General features: G+C 37.5%; 1 protein-coding gene across 2 annotated transcripts in view; it reads left to right on the top strand.

Moving 5' to 3' along the window:
* TTC39C (tetratricopeptide repeat domain 39C) overlaps window positions 1-20,677 on the top strand; it is a 40,334-nt gene that overhangs the window by 6,752 nt on the left and 12,905 nt on the right. For both annotated transcript variants that reach the window (XM_083823047.1, XM_083823048.1), the window contains exons 2-7: window positions 6,323-6,371; window positions 7,877-8,005; window positions 8,223-8,337; window positions 11,552-11,906; window positions 13,269-13,437; window positions 19,716-19,809. In XM_083823047.1, the coding sequence (XP_083679173.1) occupies window positions 6,323-6,371; window positions 7,877-8,005; window positions 8,223-8,337; window positions 11,552-11,906; window positions 13,269-13,437; window positions 19,716-19,809 (911 nt within the window). The remainder of the gene's footprint in view (window positions 1-6,322; window positions 6,372-7,876; window positions 8,006-8,222; window positions 8,338-11,551; window positions 11,907-13,268; window positions 13,438-19,715; window positions 19,810-20,677) is intronic.

The following is a 20,677-nucleotide window of genomic DNA, read 5'->3' as shown; positions in this document are numbered from 1 at the left end:
GATATCCTGTGAAAACAGTGTTAATAGCACACACTTTTTAATTATAAAAGTATCTTCTGAGCCCTAGTCTGATGGGTGAAGTTCAAACATTATTTTACAAAATGCATCTGGAGAGAATAAGGGTGATGAAATATTCAGAGATATTTCTGGATTTCTGTAGTAAGTCACATTTTGCTTCTAATTTTTATTTCAATGTAAAAAAAAAAAAGTTATAGTATCTGTTGAATTATCTGCTCAAAAAGTACATCCAGGCTGTGGCCCCTTCTCTCTTCATTTGCCACTCCTTTCTGTGTAGAAAATTCAGTAATTTTCCAAGTATGGTAACACATGGAGGAAGGAAAAAGGGATGTTGTTGTGGTATTGATGTTGATACCTCTTTATTCTAAAGGAAAAACTGTAATTGTTAGCATTCACAGGAAGCAAAGGTGGGAATTTTGCCATAATACCAATGCTTACAACCAAAACGGTGATAAACAGCAATAAAAGAACATACTTTTCATTTGATCAGCATCTGCTGAAGTATCACAACGTACCAAATGCCCAGCATCAGTATATTATCTTAATTATTTCTTTGCATGACTGTACTTTTTTATCCCTGCTACTGAATGCACTTGTGGGATTTAAGGAAACAATAACTCCTCAGTGCTGAAACAGTGTTTTCTCTTTATCTGGTATTATTAGCTTTATATTCACCTCATAAATTACACAGACTTGATCTTCCCAGCACTTATGCTTTGAAAAGAGATGGTGGGTATATGTAGCTTACTTCAGCCCTTTAAAAATGCTTGGGTACTTCAGCTCTTCGGAAGCTGGAGAAAAGGGATAGGTTACTTTCGATATTTAGAGTATTTAATATTATGTCTTGGTTTGTTTGTTTGTTTTTTTGAGTAGCATCTATCTTAACCCTGAAGTGTGATGAAGGTGAATTTTTCTTGAATTAGTAGTTAGTAAATTAAAGTCGGTTTTGCTCATTGCGATTTATTTGGTTAATTCACAGAGCAACTACACGTTTTGTCATCAGAAGAACAGCCATGACATGTTTAAGTTACATAATGTCATTTAAATGTTCAGGGAAAATAATGATCATGTCCAATTCAGTGACAGACATCATTAAGATTTTATGATGCTCAAATCTCAGTGAAGTGGGTGCGTAGCTACAAAGGCCAATATTGCATTTGCAAACGCCGTGTTGAAACAAACGGTCGCGAAGTATTTAACCAGGTGCCAAAGCAAAGCTAGGTGGTGGATATAAGCACAACTGGTTTCAGAAGCAAAGTGTTTGCCCTGCACAGGTGGCTCCTGAGCAAACACTTGTATGCTGGCACAGGTCAAGAACAAAAATATTGTGGCAGTGGGGGATTTCATATTTTAAGGTCTTAGTGGTTTGGAGTTGCTCCTACTGCTGCTTATCACATCTATGCGGAAGTTATTGAGAACAGTACTTCGGCAAAGTGGAGGTACGAGCCTTGAGCTTAAATGCTGTTCCCAATTGGGGTGAATTGAAATACTTGTTAACCTCAGTTGGGACCCCCAAAATTTGTACTGTGGCATGTAAGATGCTTTGAAAGAGCTTGAGAAGGTCATTGAAAGGTGCTTTGAGGTAGATGGAGAATCACAGAGTAGCTGGGGTTGGCAGGGACCTCTGGAGGTCATCTCGTCCAACCCCCCCTGCTCAGGCAGGGCCACTGGTTGCCCAGGACCATGTCCAGGTGAATTTTGAAGATCTCCAAGGAGGAGACTCCACAGCCTCCCAGGAGAACCTGTGCCAGTGCTTGGTTGCCCACACAGTGAAGTGCTTCCTGATGTTCAGAGGGAGCCTCCTGTGTTCCAGTTTTTGTGTCCGTTGCCTCATGTCCTGGCACTGGGCACCGCTCAGTCCTCTTCTCTCCTCCCTTTAGGTATTTATGCACACTGGTAAGATCCTCCTGAGCCTCTCTTCTCCAGGCTGAATGGTCCCAGCTGTCTCAAAGGAGAGATGCCCCAGTCCTTTGATCATCTTAGTGACCCTTTGCTGACTTCTCTCCCATATGTCCAGGCCTCTCCTGTACTGGGGAGCCCAGCACTGGACCCAGCACTCCAGAGGTGGCCTCACCAGTGCTGAGCAGAGGGGAAGGATCACCACCTCCCTCCTGCTGGCAATGCTCTGCCTAATGCAGCCCAGGTTACCAGGCCTTCTTTGCTGCAAGGGCACACTGCTGGCTCATGTTGAACTTGGTGTCCACCAGGACCCCCAGGTCCTGTTCTGCAGAGCTGCTTCCCAGCTGGGTGCCCTCAGCATGTCCCGGTGCCTGGGGCTGTTCCTGCCCAGCTGCAGGACCCTGCGCTTCCCCTTGTTGAACTGCAGGAGTACGATGCAAAGCTCATTTTGGGGACTGACCTGTGTTACATGCATGGATTTGTGAGAGAGAATGTAGTTCGGTGGTGTCAGTACGGGACTCGATGCCGGTTTTTTCTTTGTCTTTGAGCTAATTAAAAGTCTTGAGACGTTTCTTCACTTGATGGAGGTTATTGCTGCAAAGTGGGGAAGACAACTTGAGTAGTGCGATGTCCCAGCTTTTGTTTGTATCCAGTTCTGTAACCCAGTCAGTGTCAGTATGGCTGATGTTTTGCTGTTAGTGTTATCTCAAGTGCTTCCTCTTTTAAATCTTAACAACTTCGGGGTTTTGGCAAAAGATGTAAAATCGTGTCTGATGCTGAAAGTCACTGCAGCATGCAATGATAAAGATTTTGAGCTGAGGGTCATTTTCTTGGAAGCGTGCGTTTCTCAGAAACTTATTTTCATCATTAGTCATGTGTTGGTGGTTGCTGTGGCTGTAGGGTGCCATTACAAACTTGTTCCTAACCTTTGAGGAGAAGATAATCCTAAGCTGTTGAAGAATTTATCGTTCAAAAAAATACTTGTGAAGATTAAGCGCTAAGCACAGTTGTTGAAAACGGCCTTAAGGTGCTGAATTAACATTCCCAAATGATTTTGCATGAAGCTGCGACTACGGTTTCTACCCAGTGGCTGGGCAGGAATATGGCAGAAGCATTGGGGAAGAGTTGTAAATGAAGTGAGCTGTGAGCATCGAAGTGCCAGGGGCAAAGCAGTTCTGAAAAAAAAATATGTTGAAAAGACAAATATTTATTCGGAGAAAAACTTCTCAGTTTTACTTAAGGATACTTGAAAATTTCTCTTCTAAGTATTTTTTTATTAATTGCTACAAACGCGTCAGTATCTTTTGTAATCTTGGAAAAGCAGTTGACTCAACTGTAACTAGCCATCAAACCACTGTAGTGTTAAAATACACCAAAAATAAATTATAAAGGCTTTCAAAATGTGTATTTAAATATTGATGCCCTCACGTATACATATGCACTCGAAAGAACAGGTTCTTAAGTCCTGAAGGAAAATGATTTTTTTCAAAATGTTTGATCGGTATGCCTGAAGTAGTGTATATATCGAGCTGCTGAATAAGAGATCACGCTGCTTCATTCTCCAGTATCTTACTGTTTGTTCTGTTTTAATGGCTTTGCCCCTAAATATGGCCCTTGTTCACACTGCTCTGTTTGACGGTATCGCTCCCATGGATAGGGAATCACTTTACGTCTAAAACTGTTTTATTTCAAGCTTTTAAAGCTTCAGTAACTATTTCTGCAACAGAAGGATCTGTGTTTATAAATATTCATAGAAAATGAATAATGGTCTAGAATTTAAAATATTTTCACAGGCAACAATTTTACTATTTGGTCTATAATTCCACAGTGTTTAATTTTCATTTATGCTTTGCTGGAAAGATTCGTATATGCCTTGCCAAGTCCTAAGGAATGTGTGGAGGCTACTTTCTTCTGAGAGCCAAATGTGTGTTGCTGAGTATATCTGATCGGCTTCTGCATGCTTTAGAAGAAGAAAATAAAAAGTAAACAAACCCTCAAAGCCTTGGTCTTGCTGTACAAAGTTTTATTAAGAGTGTAAAACCAATTTTACAGGTAGTTTTTCTCCAGGTGTTCAGCTGCTTGGATTTGAATTACTCCATTTGAATGACCTCCCTAGAGCCATGCCTAATAGCAAAGGCAAATTTTCAGTGTGGATGCAAGCTTAATATTCGAGCAGTGCATTCCAAGGATTTTAATGAAAAGTGCAAACCTAATTAACTATTTATGTCACGCGTTTTTCTTTTATTTTCCCCTCTTTTTGGAAGGCTGTTGTGGTTGACTGCTTTTAATTCATTCTGATAAACAATCTGGAAAGAATCCTGTTCTGAATGGTTTTCAGTATGAAATATTCATTGTCTACAGATGCTGAATAAGGACTCTGACATCTCCTTCTAATAATAATAATAATAAATATATGGATGTATATGTAGACATATATACAGAAACCAGGCTTGCCTTCCTGCTTGCCTCCCCAGAACTGCTTTCTCTCCATATGTGCAGGTCTAAGGAAGCTCAAAAATGAAACAATTGGTTTATTTTTGAGTTTTCATGGAAGTGTGATGTAAGTGTGGCTTTGTACATCAGGACACAGGCGTACAAATGTCTTGTGATGATCCTTTCGGCAGCTCTAGGTGCGTGGTGTTGAAGATGCAGGAGCTGTGCCCTGGAAATGTGTCCTGGAGGATCGGTGCCCTACAGCAGAGGGATGGGGCTGAGCGCCACGGTCTATGTGAGCTGCAAAGTGGGTTAGGAGACGGGCACGTAGCCTCCGCAGCAAGCCTTCGTGCCCAGAGTGCCCGAGGCAGCAAATGTAGCTTGTGCAGCTCGTTTCTGCGTTTCTGCCGCTCTTGGCGACACAGCTGGTGGTAGAGAGCGGTCCTGCTAGCGAATAATAGCCGAGGCATTTACAGGGCAGCCCTTCTGATTGGCCTGGCAGCAAGGAGCAAAACACCTGAGCTGGTTTTCTTTTGAAAAAGTAATTAAAAGATGTGGCAAAAGTTATGCTGATCTTAAATGGATAGGCATATCCAGAAATGAGCAGTTAGATAAAAAGGGAAGGCTTTTTCAGTTCTATCATTACTCATCTTCTCAGCTTTTCTCTTTTATTCTCGCTCGTCTGCATTTTCAGACACGGATGGCAAATCAAAAAGGGAGACTAAAAATTTATTAAAAACATCTTATAATGTGGCTTTACTTTTGGGAGATTTGTGTTGTAATAATCTACTACACTTTCCATGTTTTTCATGTCTGCCCTATTTTTAAAACTCTGCCTTAATCTGAACCTTGCAGAATTAAGTTAGTAACCTATTACTGTAGTACATGCTTGTGCTGTGTCCCTGTTAAATAAAACTTACCTCTTCTTAAATACTGGAATAGAAGGTGGTGTTTGTAAACGTTTTTTATTCTAGAGTATTGTGCATATTTTATCCTTAGCTATCCTATCTGTTCTCTAGCCTATTGTAGTGATATATATATGGGCACATAAACTGACAGTCCGCTGCTGAACATTATGTATCAGTGGTACTGCTGAAATCATTAAATGGTTTTTACTTTTTTGAGCGCCTTCTGTCTGACAGGGGCTCCTGGTCTGTGTGACTGCAGTAGTCACGGAGCTTGAAGCCTGTCCTGTGACTTACCAAGATTTGGGCTGTCTACATTTTTTGATCTAGCAGTTCCTTCAGCTCTTCTGTTGGGAGGGTTATTCCAAAACAGTCAATCGTCTTAAAACTATTGTACATAGTATAGTGAGATAAGAATTCTGGACTTGAAAGAGATCAACTCAAAACCCATATGCCTTGTAGGAACTTCCTATTTCTAAAACCTTTTGCTATGTGGCCTGTGATTATTATTTATTTTTTTTAAATCAGGATACAATTCATGGGGAGAGGGGAGAAGTGGGCATCTCTTAATAGAATCAGTTAACATTCATCTGCTAGGTCAAAATTGTAGTGATGGACCATAAAGAAGAGAAAGATCAGTGGGTTTTTAAATTTAGAATCATAGAATCACTTAGGTTGGAAAAGACCTTCAAAATCATCAAATCCAATCAAGTTTCTATAGCTTTTATTTTTTTTGACCTGCATTAAATGTATTTTGATGGCAGTAGATGCTTTAAAAAATTCAACAGCTTAGTGCTTGAAAAAGTTGTTATTTTTAAGGATACATTCAAATCCTAGTAACAATAATGTATACATATATATACATATGTATATATAAATGTAGTTTGCCTTTACATTTCCATTGTATTTTGCAGAATGATACAGTTGTTGTTTGTAACTTGATACAAACCTTCCTCTGGCCCCCGAATTTATTTATAGACGTATAATTTAAAATTAGAAAGAGCAATATTGATCTTTACCTTAGGAAAAATGCAAATGTAGTTAATGATGCTTTGTTTTCTTTACAGAAACCATAGCCCATTAATGAGTTTTGGAGCCAGTTTTGTCAGTTTTTTGGTGAGTAGAGGGGAACAAAGCACACATCTCTTGTGGTTAATGTTTGTATGTGAATACATGAGTTCATAATGGTTGATACTCTAATCCGTTTCTTTTTATGAGACTTAATTTTTTTCCAAGTTATAGATTAAGTGTAGGTAGAAAGCAAGTCATTATGTTATATAAAACTTGTTTACTCATGTGGTTTAAATAGAAAGAAAAGGTTCTGTGATTCAGCTTCTCAAACATGAAATATTTATGTGCTCCATTAAAAGAACCGTAATAAAACCCTCTCTTTAATGAGCAGTAGAGGTAGTATTAAAATAACAAACATAAGTACCCTTTCCCTGATAGCTTTTACTACTGAAAATTTCTTCATGCATATTGCAGGGTAAAAGTTGGTTGAATCCATTCATGTAGCTTCCTTTTTGAGTATATGAGAACTGAGAATATTGACTAAAGAGTCATAGACTCATAGAATAAGAGTCATAAAATTAAAATGTGATGAAAACTTTTCTTTTTTAAATTTATTAAAATGAGAATATCTTTTAAAAACTGAGCAGGTACATTTGAAAACATTTGGATTTTGGTTTTAGGCTGTCCTTATTCTGACATTACTGCTTAATGTTAGGTTGCACCAGAAATTGTCTGTGGTAGTACTTTTTTTAAAGACAGAATTTATTATAGTATTCCAGAAATACATATGTTGTAAATGAAACTAATTTGAATTCTCTCTAGTGTCTGTAGACTTCGCAGTATGGAATAAAATACGTTGTGCCGTATGATTTGGTTTTGAGTGAATGAGAAGGAGAGGAGAAAGGGAAGAGGGAGAACCTCTCAGGCTTGCTTATCTGAACTGATGCATTGAACCAGGGTAACATCGCAGTGCAGCATTAGTGGATCTTGAAAATATCTTGCTTAGCTACTGTTCTAAACATAGCTGCAGCACTCTGTGTCTATGTCATTCAGGGCTTTTGTTTAATAAAGCGTTAAGAAGTTACTTGTCCTAAAATTCTTTCTAAATTGGTTCAGTGATAGTTGGTCTGGTGCATGTTTTCTTCTGTATGAAGGAAAAAAAACCACCGACCTTGTGTAGGAATTGTGGTTGTTTCTTCTAATGCAGTAACTGTTCCTTATTACTGACTTTGGAGGCCTGTTTTATGTGAATGAGCTTTATAAAAGCAGTATCTGCACAGATGTAAATCATGCCATACAATAATTGAAACTTCTTAATAAATTCTTCTTCCACATAACATAGTGTGACAGCATATGAAGTTTTATTAAGACAAGGGAATGGGACTTAGTTAATATGTTCTGAGCCATGAAATTTTGGTAAGGCACACTCAAATCTATAATTTGTTTATGTGTAGAAGTATGTATATATACTGATAATGCGTGTGTGTTAATATGTTTCAAAGAAAGAAAATTTTATTGTCGAGTTTTCATGAAAACGTTTCATCCTGTAGCTTGTGTAGAAATAAAAATACTTGATTTTTATTACTCAAATCCGTGTTCTCTTTTTGAAGAATGCCATGATGACATTTGAAGAAGAGAAAATGCAGCTGGCATGTGATGACTTAAAGGCTACAGAAAAACTCTGTGAGAGTGAAGAAGCTGGAGTCATTGAAACAATCAAGAATAAAATTAAAAAGAACGTAAGAACATTATTTGTAAAACATGGAATCATGTATTGGATAAGTATTTCTGGAAGCTTCCTTTCTGTGCTACTTGTATTGTGGCTAGATGGTTTTTGATATGCGAAGGACAGTAGAGTTTAAACAATTAAATTTGTCACTTTGAGACTACTATTTTTTATCATCTTAAAAATCTTTGTTAAAAATTCTGTGCTCTGTGTTTGTGTATTCTGAACAGGTTGATGGACGAAAATCTACTCTATCCATGATAGATCGACTGCAAAGACAAATAATTGTAGCAGACTGTCAAGTCTACCTGGCTGTGCTCTCATTTGTAAAACAAGAATTATCAGGTGTGCTGTGGCTTCAATGTTTAGATGTGGTTTTTTTTTGCATGTTATCTTTGTAGTAAAGGTTGATCTTGAAGTGGCAAGAGTGGCAAGTGGTTGGATGTTGTATGTTCCTGTAGAAGCTTAAGAAGAGTTGGTGCAAAGATGGTTAGCATCTGAGTGCTTCCCATGGCCTGCAAGATAAAAGAGGCTATAAAGACCTGAAGCCCAGGTCACCTGGGAAAATCTTGGTGTCCCATCTGTGTTACATTTGTGAGAACTTGGATGACAAAATGCCAGCGAAAGTAATTTTAAATGAAGTGTGTTGAAGATTGAACTGCTGAATCAGTCTGGTCACTGTAGTGTGTCCTTGCATGCCAAAGAGGTTAATTCCTGTCTTGTTGACTAAAAACCTCCTTGCCTCATCTGCAAAGCTACTTCTAAGGTTCTCTTACATTTTTGGACCTTGGAAGAGGTGGCAGCCACAACTATCAGTGAAAACCCTGCTGACCAGCTGAAACGAATCAGGGAAATAACATTATTTAAAGTAATTATTTAAAATACCACTAAGATCTTCAGTCAAGGACATACTGCTTTCTGTGATGTGCAGATTTGGTTTCTTCCAAGCCAGGGCATCAAGAATGTGTTTGGTGCTAGCTAGAAGTAGTTCAGGGCGTATTTTTGACTGCTATATCAACGTGTAGTGCTGCAGAAAGATTTTCCTACTAGTTTTGATGCTGTTCTGTGTTCTTGCCTTTTTTTTTTTTTTGTTCTCCCCCTCCTCCTCCTCACAGTTATTCATTATATATTCTGCAGCTTTGTAACTGGGTTGGGCACTATAACTGCGTGGTGTCTGTTCCCTTTCTTTTCTGCTGCTCAGAGAACTGAAGTGGGTAGCAGAGTACTGCAGACCGTGCAATGTATTTGGGTTATTCTACTGAGTAAAAAATGAACCTGAAATCTGTGGTTAAAATCCAAGTGGCTAAACGCCATCTCAGTGACTGTTAGTTACTGCCATTGTGACACCATTTAGCTAAACTGTTCTGTTATTTTAGGATTCTGGGTGTATTATCTTTCTGATTATGCATAAACATCTTTTTTTTATGATGATGATGTTTCTGTACAGAAATAGCAACCACATTATTGAAACTAGTCTCATTTCAAACAAATGGAGAGGCAGATCAACGGTTGAGTGAAAAACTTCTTGTGTTTTTCATCCTGGAACAGTTTGACAAGAAGCATATGATGACATGCAAGCTGCTTTCTCATATGCCTAACACATTTCAGATTTTCCTCTCCACCCTCATGGATGTAACAGAAATAGTTCAACAAAAAGTTAGTAATACAGCAACTTACATTAGCTTCCAATAGCAATATTGAACTACCTTTTCTCAATATTTACCTCTGTTGTCATGGACCTGACAACTACTGTCAGATGTTCTGGCTGCAAAATCTCAGCTCAGTGACTGGGCTTGATCTGTTTATTTTTTTATGTTCAAAAATCATAATTGCAACGTTGTGGATTATTTTATCTTAGCATAGAAGATCTGTAAAGGTTCTGGTCCTAGTGTACTGTTAATGGCAGCACGCTGGTGAAAGTAAAGCCTCAAACTATACCTTTCTCCACATCAAGTCATTTTTACTTGACTCATGGGTCAGAATGCAGTGGTTTTTCAAAGCTGTTAGCACAAACATGATGTGTAGGATAAGTACAATTTTTCCTTATTATATGTCTGCTGCATTGCTATACAGAGTTGTAGGAGTATTCATCTTGTTGTGAAGCACATACTTCTTGGCTGTGCAGAACATCTTAAAAGTTGACCTAATTGCAGAAAGTTGGAGTAACATTAGCCTCATGATGCAGCTGAATCATGGCAGGGGGTTGCATTTTTTCTTACAACACTTTAAATATGGAACTCAAGATACAGGATTAATTTTGTAAATATTTTCTGTTCTTATTGATAGAACCCTTCTGTCAAAACTTAGATAATAAATTTTGCAGTCTTCCTTTCTGTGATTAAGACTATCAAAACTAACTTCATCCCTTCTTTGTGTAACAATAATCCAAGAAGGAGTAATGTAGGCAATGACCATGCTTTCTCTGGATTATTTTTTTTGTAATTGGAAGGAGTGTCTATAAACGTTTGAGATCGTTGGTCTAGTATTGATAGCACTTGCCTGTTACCTGACATATTCCATTTATGATCCAATTCTGGCACTGGTTGTAACGCTGATCTCTGCAAATTTGATGATATCTATTTATAACACTGCTGCTATATCCATACTTTCATTTTCTCTCACTTTCAGTCCTCTAAATCCTTTATCAGTGCAGTTCCTAAGTCTCAGGGCTTTAGGACAGGCAAAATGCTGTTGTCTACTTGTACAGTTAATGTGTACACGTATACTTTGTGTTTATTTTCTGTTTACCACTTTTGTCATTGTCCAGGGATGTGCTATAACCAATATGGGTGCTGTGCCAATAGGCAAATCAGACATTGTTATATTCTGGAGTCATGCCCTCCTGTAAAGAGAGAAAGACTTCTCATATTCTAAGCTAAGAATATTCAAGACCAGATCTTAGGGAAATTTAGGTACCCAGCTTTCATTTGAAATTGAAGAAGTTAAGCAACTGAAAAAATTTTGAAAAAATTTAAGCATTCTTTTATATTTTTCTATGATTTTTTTTAAATCGATACTGTATTTCCCAGTTTAGGGCAGTGGGGGGGAATGATTATGCTGAAAATCTTATTGTCTGACCCAAAGGAAGATTGCGTGTGTTTTTATTTTACTTTTCAATTTAATTTTATTTTAAAGTATTTCTCCATCAATTTTATTTTAATATGATTTGGGCTTAAGAGGCAAAATCTCTTTCAAGCTTTTCTTTGTTTGCCAGGCAGTAATTTCATCTCTATTCTATAGCGGGGCAGAATTCAGCATTAAGTTGTTTCGTTTTCTGTATTTCTTGGCAATTGTATTGATAGATGGCTACAGGAAAGTACCTTTGTGTTGCATGCTGTTTTAAAGTCTCTGTTTGAAAAGCACTCAAATTTGTAGTACTCAATATGAAATATCTCGTCTGTATAACAGAAGTAGCTCTTTTTGCAGAATTATTTATATACAATAAGCTAATTTAATGCAAATAGAGAAAGCATACTAGGATATGTGAAACAATATTTACTACTTGCCGTGTTCCAATTCTGAAATATGTTTCTTGAAATATTTTTTCCTTGATCTTTAGCATACATAAAAGGTGGGTGGATCCTCCGAAAAGCCTGGAAAATTTACAATAAGTGCTATACGGACATTAATACACTTCAGGAAATATATCAGAAGAAAACAACTCAGGAATCCTTGACTTCTGATGCTGCAAATGATAATCATATTGCTGCAGAAGGTGTAACGGAGGATTCGCTAAACAGACTGAAAGGTGCTGTTAGCTTTGGATATGGACTTTTTCATCTTTGCATATCCATGGTGCCCCCAAACCTGCTCAAAATCATCAACCTGCTGGGTTTTCCTGGAGACCGCCTACAGGGGCTTTCTTCACTGATGTATGCAAGTGAAAGTAAGGACATGAAGGCCCCTTTAGCTACGTGAGTAGCTATATTGAAATGCTTTGGTAGATAACTTAGTACTGAAAGTAAGTAAATGGGGGAAAAAAAACAAAACCAAAACCGTCATGTTGCTTTAAAGAAAACAACAGCAGGTAAAATAAGCTTGTAGTTTGTCGTTTAACATGTCATGGTTTAGTAAATTAATCACTTGCTAGTGATCTCTCTGCCGTTAGTTATTTGTGTGTGTTTGGGATTTGTCAGTATTGTATTCTTCAGCACCTGCTATTCTAATGTCTAGTAAATTATATGCCAGTAGTGTGAGTAAATGCAAGCGTGCTCTGAAGACTCGGTAGGTTTTACCTGTGAGCTATATTCTCTTTGATGGAGAGTATGCTATTTTATATGAGAGTGATCAATGTCAGTTATTCATCCTTACTGATTTCAGTTATTTATCCCTATTATCAGCCAACGATCTCTTCCGTTATGTTTTTTAATTTTAGCAAATTGGGGGTGTTCCCTTACTGTCTTTCTGATCTACTTGGAGGAGTGTTTGTGTGTATATATTTTTTATTTTTTTCCCAAGCCTTCATGCTCTATTCAGGTCTTTTTATTGGGTGAAAGGTAAGCCAGATTTTATAAAGCCATTTATGAGGGCAGTTTGTTATTATATTCTCTCCAAATTAATACTTTTATTGCTGAACCTATTTTAAGTACTGCCAAAATGTCACTTCTGAAACATTGACAGCAGAGTTAGTCTTTTGTGCTTGAGGAGAACAGTTGTATTTCTGGTTGTTTAAGAAACCTTAAGATTAAATGTTCCTGTTGATTTCTTTTGTCTCTTTTCTGGGAAAGAGACTGGCATTCCCTTTCCTAGAATGACAGTAGAGGTGGGGTGGGTGCTATGATCTTGCAGAGCTTTGTGCTCTGCCCTTGTTTCCAGGCATGATGTAGGTCATGCAGAAATCTGCTCTTTCAAACACCAGATATGTTTCTGTTTGCATTGATTTCAGATATGTATGTGGGGGTGTGGGGGGGTGTTTTTTTTTTTTTTTTTTTTTTTTGTTTCTTTTCCTCATGAACAATTAATCCATAATGTTTTCCTGGGAAGGGTTCTGTTTTTAAAATCTGTAGACTTGTAAAGACTCAGTTGGTATGGTGCTTTGATACTGTGAGCCTGATGGTTACTCTGCCTTTGGGTGATGCTTGGGTAACGTATGTTCAGGTGCAGTTTAGGAACACAGTGGTATATGGTAATGGTAGTATGTTTGTTCTAATGTCAGGTTATATAAGAAAAGACTCCTATCCTTTGTCTTCCAGGATCATTTAAAAATTTGCCTACGTAGAACATTGTACCGACGTGTCTGTTTGCGCTGTAATCATTTTTGCTCTTGTTTCTTTTAGATTAGCTTTGTTGTGGTACCACACAGTTGTTCGTCCCTTTTTTGCTCTTGATGGCAGCGATAACAAGGCAGGATTGAAAGAGGCAAAAGAGATTCTTGCAAAAAAAGAATCTGCTTATCCAAATTCTTCTCTGTTCATGTTCTTCAAGGGAAGGATACAGCGATTAGAGGTATTGCATGTTTCTGTTCTTCTGTCTGATTTTTTCTCCACCCATCTCCCCTTGGTATCTGATCTTTTTCTGGTGTGAATTAACTGTGCGAGCGTCAATAAATCTTGACTAAAGATGTAGACGTATTGAAAGATAAGAAACAAGAAAGGATCAGCTTCTTCCTAGTTGCAAGTTCACATACCAAATCGGCTCTTCCACTACTTCTATTGGAATTAATAGCACTTCAAAATGTGTTTTTCTTCTGCTTGATGCATTTATAACTCCATGTTATAAGAAACTGCTTCTGGTCACTCATGAGCTTCTTGCGGTATAAATAGCTATTTCAGTTTTGCTTGTCAAGCTGAAATCTGAGTATTATCTGCTGAGCACATGGCATTTATCTTCCGCTTTTCATTTTACACATTGTTCACACACAGCTAATCATCTTCAATAATTTCCCTTGAATAATTGCTTTTGCTTTTAAGAGGACAAAACAGGATGTTTTCTGTTGCTATGGTGAGCTGTGACCCAAGCAGAATGTATTCCTTGGAAATGTGTTTCTGAATACTGTTGCAGAGTGGTATTCTTGAAACACTGCAGCAGCCTTGTGGTTTTTAGCAGAATTATTCTTCAAGAATCTCTGATAATCCAAGATGGCGATGAGTACTTTGAACAACTCAGCTTCTGCATTTATCTGACCAGGATATTTCTAAGGCATTTATATTATCAAGAAAACCCAGCAAAAAAGTATGAAACCAGAATGTTTGTTTCAATATCATAGTTAAGAGCTAATCCAGATCTTGATGTTGGTGGTCCGTTTTTTGCCAGAGTTTGCAGTTAATTCTCACAAATGCAGCTTAGTATTTTGAAGAGGGCAGCAGCAGTAACAGAACAGAGGGGCAGTCTTCTGTGGCCCATAAGATTTTGTAGGCATTTTCTTGTATGTGGTTTAACTGTGTGTTGTGGTGTGGTTTGATAGCTTTGTCTTTCTGGAAGCAACAGAATTATGCTGTCACAAGCAAGCTGTCAGTCTGGGAAGTGTTGCTGTTTACTGGGTGGGAAATATTTTAATGGTCTTTGTTCAACCATGTATATTCCATTTGTTTGGAAAAATTTGGGTTTGTTAGGAATACCTATACAATGAGTACAATTGCTGTAGAAAACATCTGTTGATTGCCAGAATATGACTTCATATATGGAACTCCTTTCCTTTTTCTTTTTTTTTCTCTTTTTTTTTTCCTCCTCTGATATTTAATGTAGTGGGGAATAAAATTCTACAGCTACAACATGATTCTTCTGAATTTCAGGACAAGTTAGGGCAAAGTAGTAAATGTACTTGTTAATAACATGAGTACAGATTTCTGTGTGTAAATACAGAGGATAGATTTTGGATGAGTGTCAATTTTGCTTCAAAGTAGAATTCTTTACCTGTTATTTTAGAGTATTTGTGTATAAAATGGTGTTGTTAATAGACAACCAAGTTTAATTCCAAGTGAAATAGTTTGTGCTGGAGGCCGCGTGCCAGCGTTATCAAAGTTAGTTAGCTTAGGCAGGCAGAATGCAATGCACTAGGCTATGTAGCCATACCTTAGTCAGCAGAAACCTTACTGGTTGCTATCAGGAAATAAAATGTCCCTTTTTTGTTTGCATGAAAGGTTTCCATTCAACAACTTTTCTTTTCCCCTGCTGAGACTTTGCTCTGCGTAAATGCTTTACTTAAATATCTCAAGCTCTGTTAAGAAGGTACAAGTTTTATTTGCTCAAATATTGTTGCCATAATAGTGAAGGCAGGTACGTTACTGGATGCTCCTACGAAGGCTGGGAAGTACTTACATAGCTGTCCTTGAATTTGGTGATAGGCAGGTAGGTTTAAATTCTTTCCACCTCACATAGGAATACTACTTTGAGATGGTTTACAGTAATTTGAAAGTCTCTGCTTTATCCTATATAACATGCAGAGTATACCAGCTGCGGTTCAAGGTATATTTTGCAGCATTTAACATCTGGTGTTTTTTCACAGTTCTGTGATAAAATTTAATTGTACACAGATGAAAGGCTCATATGTTCTTATACAGGAGAACTTGTATGTTCTGAAAACAAGAATTGGGAACTGTAGGGTTTGGGTTAGACCCTACTAGCACTCAGGCCACCAGATACTTTCTTTTTTAATAGCTTTTGATCCTACAAAATGTGCATTTTTTGTAATTTTCAGCTGATGGTATATTTGTCTTCCATTAGTCTGTGTGTGTGCATGTATTTGCATATATACATGTAAATTGTAGAGATTGAATGCCATCCAGGGACCTTGACAGGCTGGAGAGGTGGGCCCAAGCGGTTCAACATGGCCAAGTGCAAGGTCCTACACCTGGGCTGGAACAATCCTCTCCAACGAAGACAAGCTGAGGGAGCAGGGGTTGTTCAGCCTGGAGAAGAGAAGACTCTGGCGAGACCTTATAGCGGCCTTCCAGATCCTAAAGGGGGCCTACAGGAAAGCTGGGGAAGGGACTCTTTGTCAGGGAGTGGAGTGATAGCACAAGGGGGAATGGCTTTAAACTAAAAAAAGGGAGATTTAGGTTGGATATAAGTAAAAAAAAATTCTTTACTCAGAAGGTGGTGAGGCCCTGGCACAGGCTGCCCAGAGAAGCTGTGGATGCCCCATCCCTGGAGGTGTTCAAGGCCAGGGTGGATGGGGCTTTGGGCAACCTGGTCTGGTGGGAGGTGTCCCTGCCCATGGCAGGGGGCTGGAATTAGATGATCTCTAAGGTCTCTTCGAACCCAAGCTATTTGGTGATTCTGTATGTAAATGTATGTGTATTCCACAGAAAGAGAAAGAAACTGTAAGTACGCTTCAGCATTGTTCACTGTAGGCAGGGAAGCTATTCAAAAGGCAGAAGCAGTAATGCCAGACTGGACACTGCCAGTCAGAAAAATCCAACAGGAGAAAACTGTGAATGAAGATGGTTTAGCAAGAAGCAAAGACATGTAAAGCATGTGAGTCTATAATGGTTTGTGCTCCAAAGAGCATGCATAAATATTAGTAAATGTTTAACTGAGTTTGTTTTTTTAAAATGTAGCTTTATAAGTACTATAAAAGCAGACAAAGTGTTTTTTTCCCCAGACTCATATTTTTGAGAATTGAAGTCAGAAGGCATTTGGAGACTATGAAATGAATGAGTGAGGGAAAGGAGGAGGGTGGACTGGGAAAGCTGCAATGAAAGTGCACCAGAAAGTTAGAAAGGATGGGTGTAGGCCTAGCGTGTGAAAGGGCGAAGTAAAAGGTGGTGTTCTGAATCTGGCGTATTTCTGCCCTTTAGCGTGCAGTATTACTTTCTCTTTTATTTAACCAGCAACAAGTTTTAAAAATCTTAATCTGCTTTTCTAAATGGGGGACAAATAACCCCTGTCTGAAATAGTTTTTAAAAACCACCACCACCACCAAAAAACGTAGCTTCATATGGAGAGGGGCAAGATGGCTCCTCTGTCTGGCAACACACTCTGGGTCTGTATACATAAACACGTAGTCTTTGGGGCTGGGCCAAAAAAATCTCATGTTCTGAGGCTTGATCTGTAGAGTTCAGTTGGTGTAGGTGCATGTTACGAGGCTGGAGAAAAAGTGCCAAATACTCCAGCTGACTGGCAAAACACCAGTGGTATACTCAGGTGTGTTTAATCTGCAGGATCTTATGTATTGTCAAGGTTTATTTTCAGAAATTGTGCTAGCCTCTGTCATTATTTGTTCAAGGCTATAAAATATATAAACCTCTGTTGGTTCAGGAAGCTTTCTTGGCTCTTTAAGCTCTGTAGATGGTTGTTTTCTGTAATTTGAAGTCAAGAAATGAAAGATTATTGTACTCACATGAGCTTTAATAATCCTTTTCGTGGTTATGTAGTTCTATATATTACAAGTTTTATGAATTAATCTTTCCTTTTGTCTTTGTCCAAGAGAAGCATGAGTGATGGCCCTTTAAGGAATTACAAGTGTGTATGATAATGAGAGCTTAAAAACCAAAACAAACAAAACCAGTCAGCCTTGATGTTCTACTTGCTGACTCTTCTGTCTGTATAATTCTTACTGTTTACTCTGTAAAACAGTAGATGGTAATGAATTTATTTTAAGAATACTAAGAGTAGTAGTATTCTTTCTAGTAAGAGTAGAAATTCATATTCTAGCATGTTGTCACAATCTCTGGAGACAATTGAAACTTTACTGAGGAGTATCCCAGGAGCTTATTTACTGAGCTTGATGCTTATGGAAAACTTACGCAGAAAACACTTTGAGAACTGGACAGAGAAATGGATTGTAGGAGGTTGCAAATCCATTTAGTTGAATGCTCCTATTATTATTTGTTCAGTGTTTCACGTGTTGCCCTATGTTGGTGTATCAAATTGCAGAAAATGATGTAATTATCCTTAGTTATTGTGTGGAATAACAAGCCCTGCAAATAAATTATTTATATCTTACAATAGTTTTAGTTAGTTTTTTTTAAGCTTTTAGAAGGTGAAATATCTTCCCAGAGAACTAAATATGCAGACTTTTTCTTCTTTTCTCAGAAGTTTTCAAAATGAAATTTTACTGAATTTTGAAACATCTTCGTGCCAAAGATCAAGTTTTAAGCCCCCTTTTAATCTATTTATCTATTTTTCCCCATCCTGTAAGACATGGCCAATAGTACTTACTTTCCAGCCAGTCATGTTGGGCTGATGCAACATTGGTATTTTTCATTAATGTATAGCGAGGAGAATGTGCTGCTACAAAACTGAACAATCTGTATATTGCTCAGGCTCCCTGGAAATTTTAAGGACAAATATACTAAAACCAGAAAGACAGGTGGGTTGTATTCTTCTATCACGCCAACAAGCATCTTTGCTTCATCATTGCTTTGTTTTTGAAGTACGCAGTATTTATGTTGTTACAGCTATGGTTGCCTTTGCTTTGTGCTGTCTTGATGCAGTATATATGATCCATGGTGAAGTTGTCGTTCCTTAGCAACTAAAATAGCTTACCCTGATCAAACAAAGAAAGAAATCTAATAAAATCAATCTAGATTTACAGTTGGGATAGGGAGCAGGGGGCAGGGCAGGAAGCAGTGGCATGCCTTAAGATACAACACTACAAATTTTTGCAGGAGTTTTGGATTTTTATTACAGTGTTGTAGACATTTTTCTTGTTCAGGGGCAAATATCTTTTGCAGACATTTGCTTGTACAGTTTTGTAGACATTTGCAAGCAGCAGTGAGTGGTCTAAGGATTTTTTAATACAGAAATGCTATAGCTGTATGTAAGAATGAATATAGGAACCCCCTTAAAAAAACTGTAGGCCACATTGGGAGAGAGACACAGTATATATATGTAGAGTAAATGAGCATAAAATGAGCTAAATGTTAATTTGCATCTTCCTAAAGGCCTCAAGCCATTATGATGATTGGTATGGAGAAGTGTCTGGGAAAGCTAGAGATAAGTGCAGTCAGAAGAACTATCCTTCTAGTTGTTACAAAAACTATCAGCACCTTCTTGGATTCAATAGCAGATAGAAGGAATGCAGTGACTGATCTGGAAGGCTGAGGAATGTAACCTGTTGGTGATCATTATTACATTATTAAACTCCTCCAATATCCTGGCCCTGCCCTATTTTTTTTCTCTCTATATTTCACTTTTTGAAGGCAGGTTCCTTACTGTATGTTTTAATACTTTTTTTGTACATGGTGGAATTGATGATTATTACCTTCCAAGTAAATGCTTTGTTTTCTCGTCTAAGGTTTCATTTAAATACAAATCTGAGTTGCTTTATATTAGTAATACTTCCTTCTTGTCTTTCTATTTGCCTATTGTATTATATTTCATGTTGTTAGTTTGAAATAAGTGGGAAAAATCTATTAACTATAGGACCTCTTTAAGATGTGTGCTTATCATTGTAAATAAAGGCTTTGCCATAATTTGCCCATACTCACATTCAAAAGTGATCAGATCTAAAGAGAGGAGGGAAGCTTGTCAAAGGACTTGCAATGTGGATCTGGTATATGAATGAGTATGATCCCTTCTTCTTCAAACTCGTAGCTCTGTGGTGACATTTAGTTCTTTTAAAATCTAGAATCAAATCAGCTTTGAGTTTTTCCTCTCACTAGGATGTTTTGCCTCTAATTTAATCAAACCTGCAATCAGTATGACAACCTTTTTTTTTTTTTTTCACTGTATGTTTATGTAGAAAATTGAATGTGTTCTTTTAAAATCTGTTGGATAATTTGATTTTTATAACTGTAGACATCTGACTTTTTTTTTTCTTTACCTTTTGCCTTTGTTAGTGTCAAATCAATAGTGCCTTGACTTCGTTTCATACTGCTTTGGAACTTGCAACAGACCAAAGGGAGATTCAACATGTCTGCTTATATGAAATAGGTAAATTGGATATTTTTATGCTATAAATATGTCACTTTCAAGTTTTGATTAGTAACTTCAATAAAGAAACTGGATTATTTTTATTAGGATTATCAAAAGGTTTTGGAATACTGGTCTTTGTCTTGGTTGGATTATGTTGATGATAATCTTGACACCTTGTTTAGGGGAGTAGCATTCAGCAATTAGCTTATATTTGCAGAAAACTTTAAAATTATAAGTGATGCAAAAATCATAGAATAGATTATGGAATCAGAAGCGAACTGTTCACCTACAGAAGATTCATTAAAATAAGCAATGAATTCATCTGCTTTGTCAGTGGAAGCACTGTTTCCATGCCAAAAACTAATAGGTCTAATGGAGCTTCATAGATTGCAAGACCTATATTTCATTTCATGCTACTGATGCAAGAAAATGAACAACAACAACAACAAAGTTTAATTCTTTATTTTTAGTTTGCTTAGAAGTCTTTAGAGTAGAGAAAATACGTTGAGTCAAGCTTTAAATGTGTCTGGTATAGGTATCTTGTCATAGTCAGGAGGAATAAGGGGAGCAGGTGGTAACTTTGTAAACATTAGCATTCTACAAAACAGCCTTTTTATTTCAATTTTTTAAAAAAGGAGCTTTTGGTGTCTGTATAGATTTGCTATTGATATGAAATGGATTCATCGTCTTGTATCACACCTATAATTCAATATTTTCCAGTTAACTTGAACCAGATTTTTAAATGATTGTTTAGTTTTGGTTTTAACTTTTCCAGTTATTGGTACAATTGTTAAGCTAGCTCCAGCTCTCATAAGAAAATTTTATGTTTCAGTAATATTTGTTTATACCATGTTTGAATTACTGTGCTCTCATGTTGAATTGGTCT

The sequence above is a fragment of the Anser anser genome (genome assembly GCF_964211835.1).
Source record: "Anser anser genome assembly, chromosome: 2".
In the NCBI taxonomy this organism is placed as follows: Eukaryota; Metazoa; Chordata; class Aves; order Anseriformes; family Anatidae; genus Anser; species Anser anser.
This window is presented reverse-complemented; position numbering and strand designations above follow the sequence as displayed.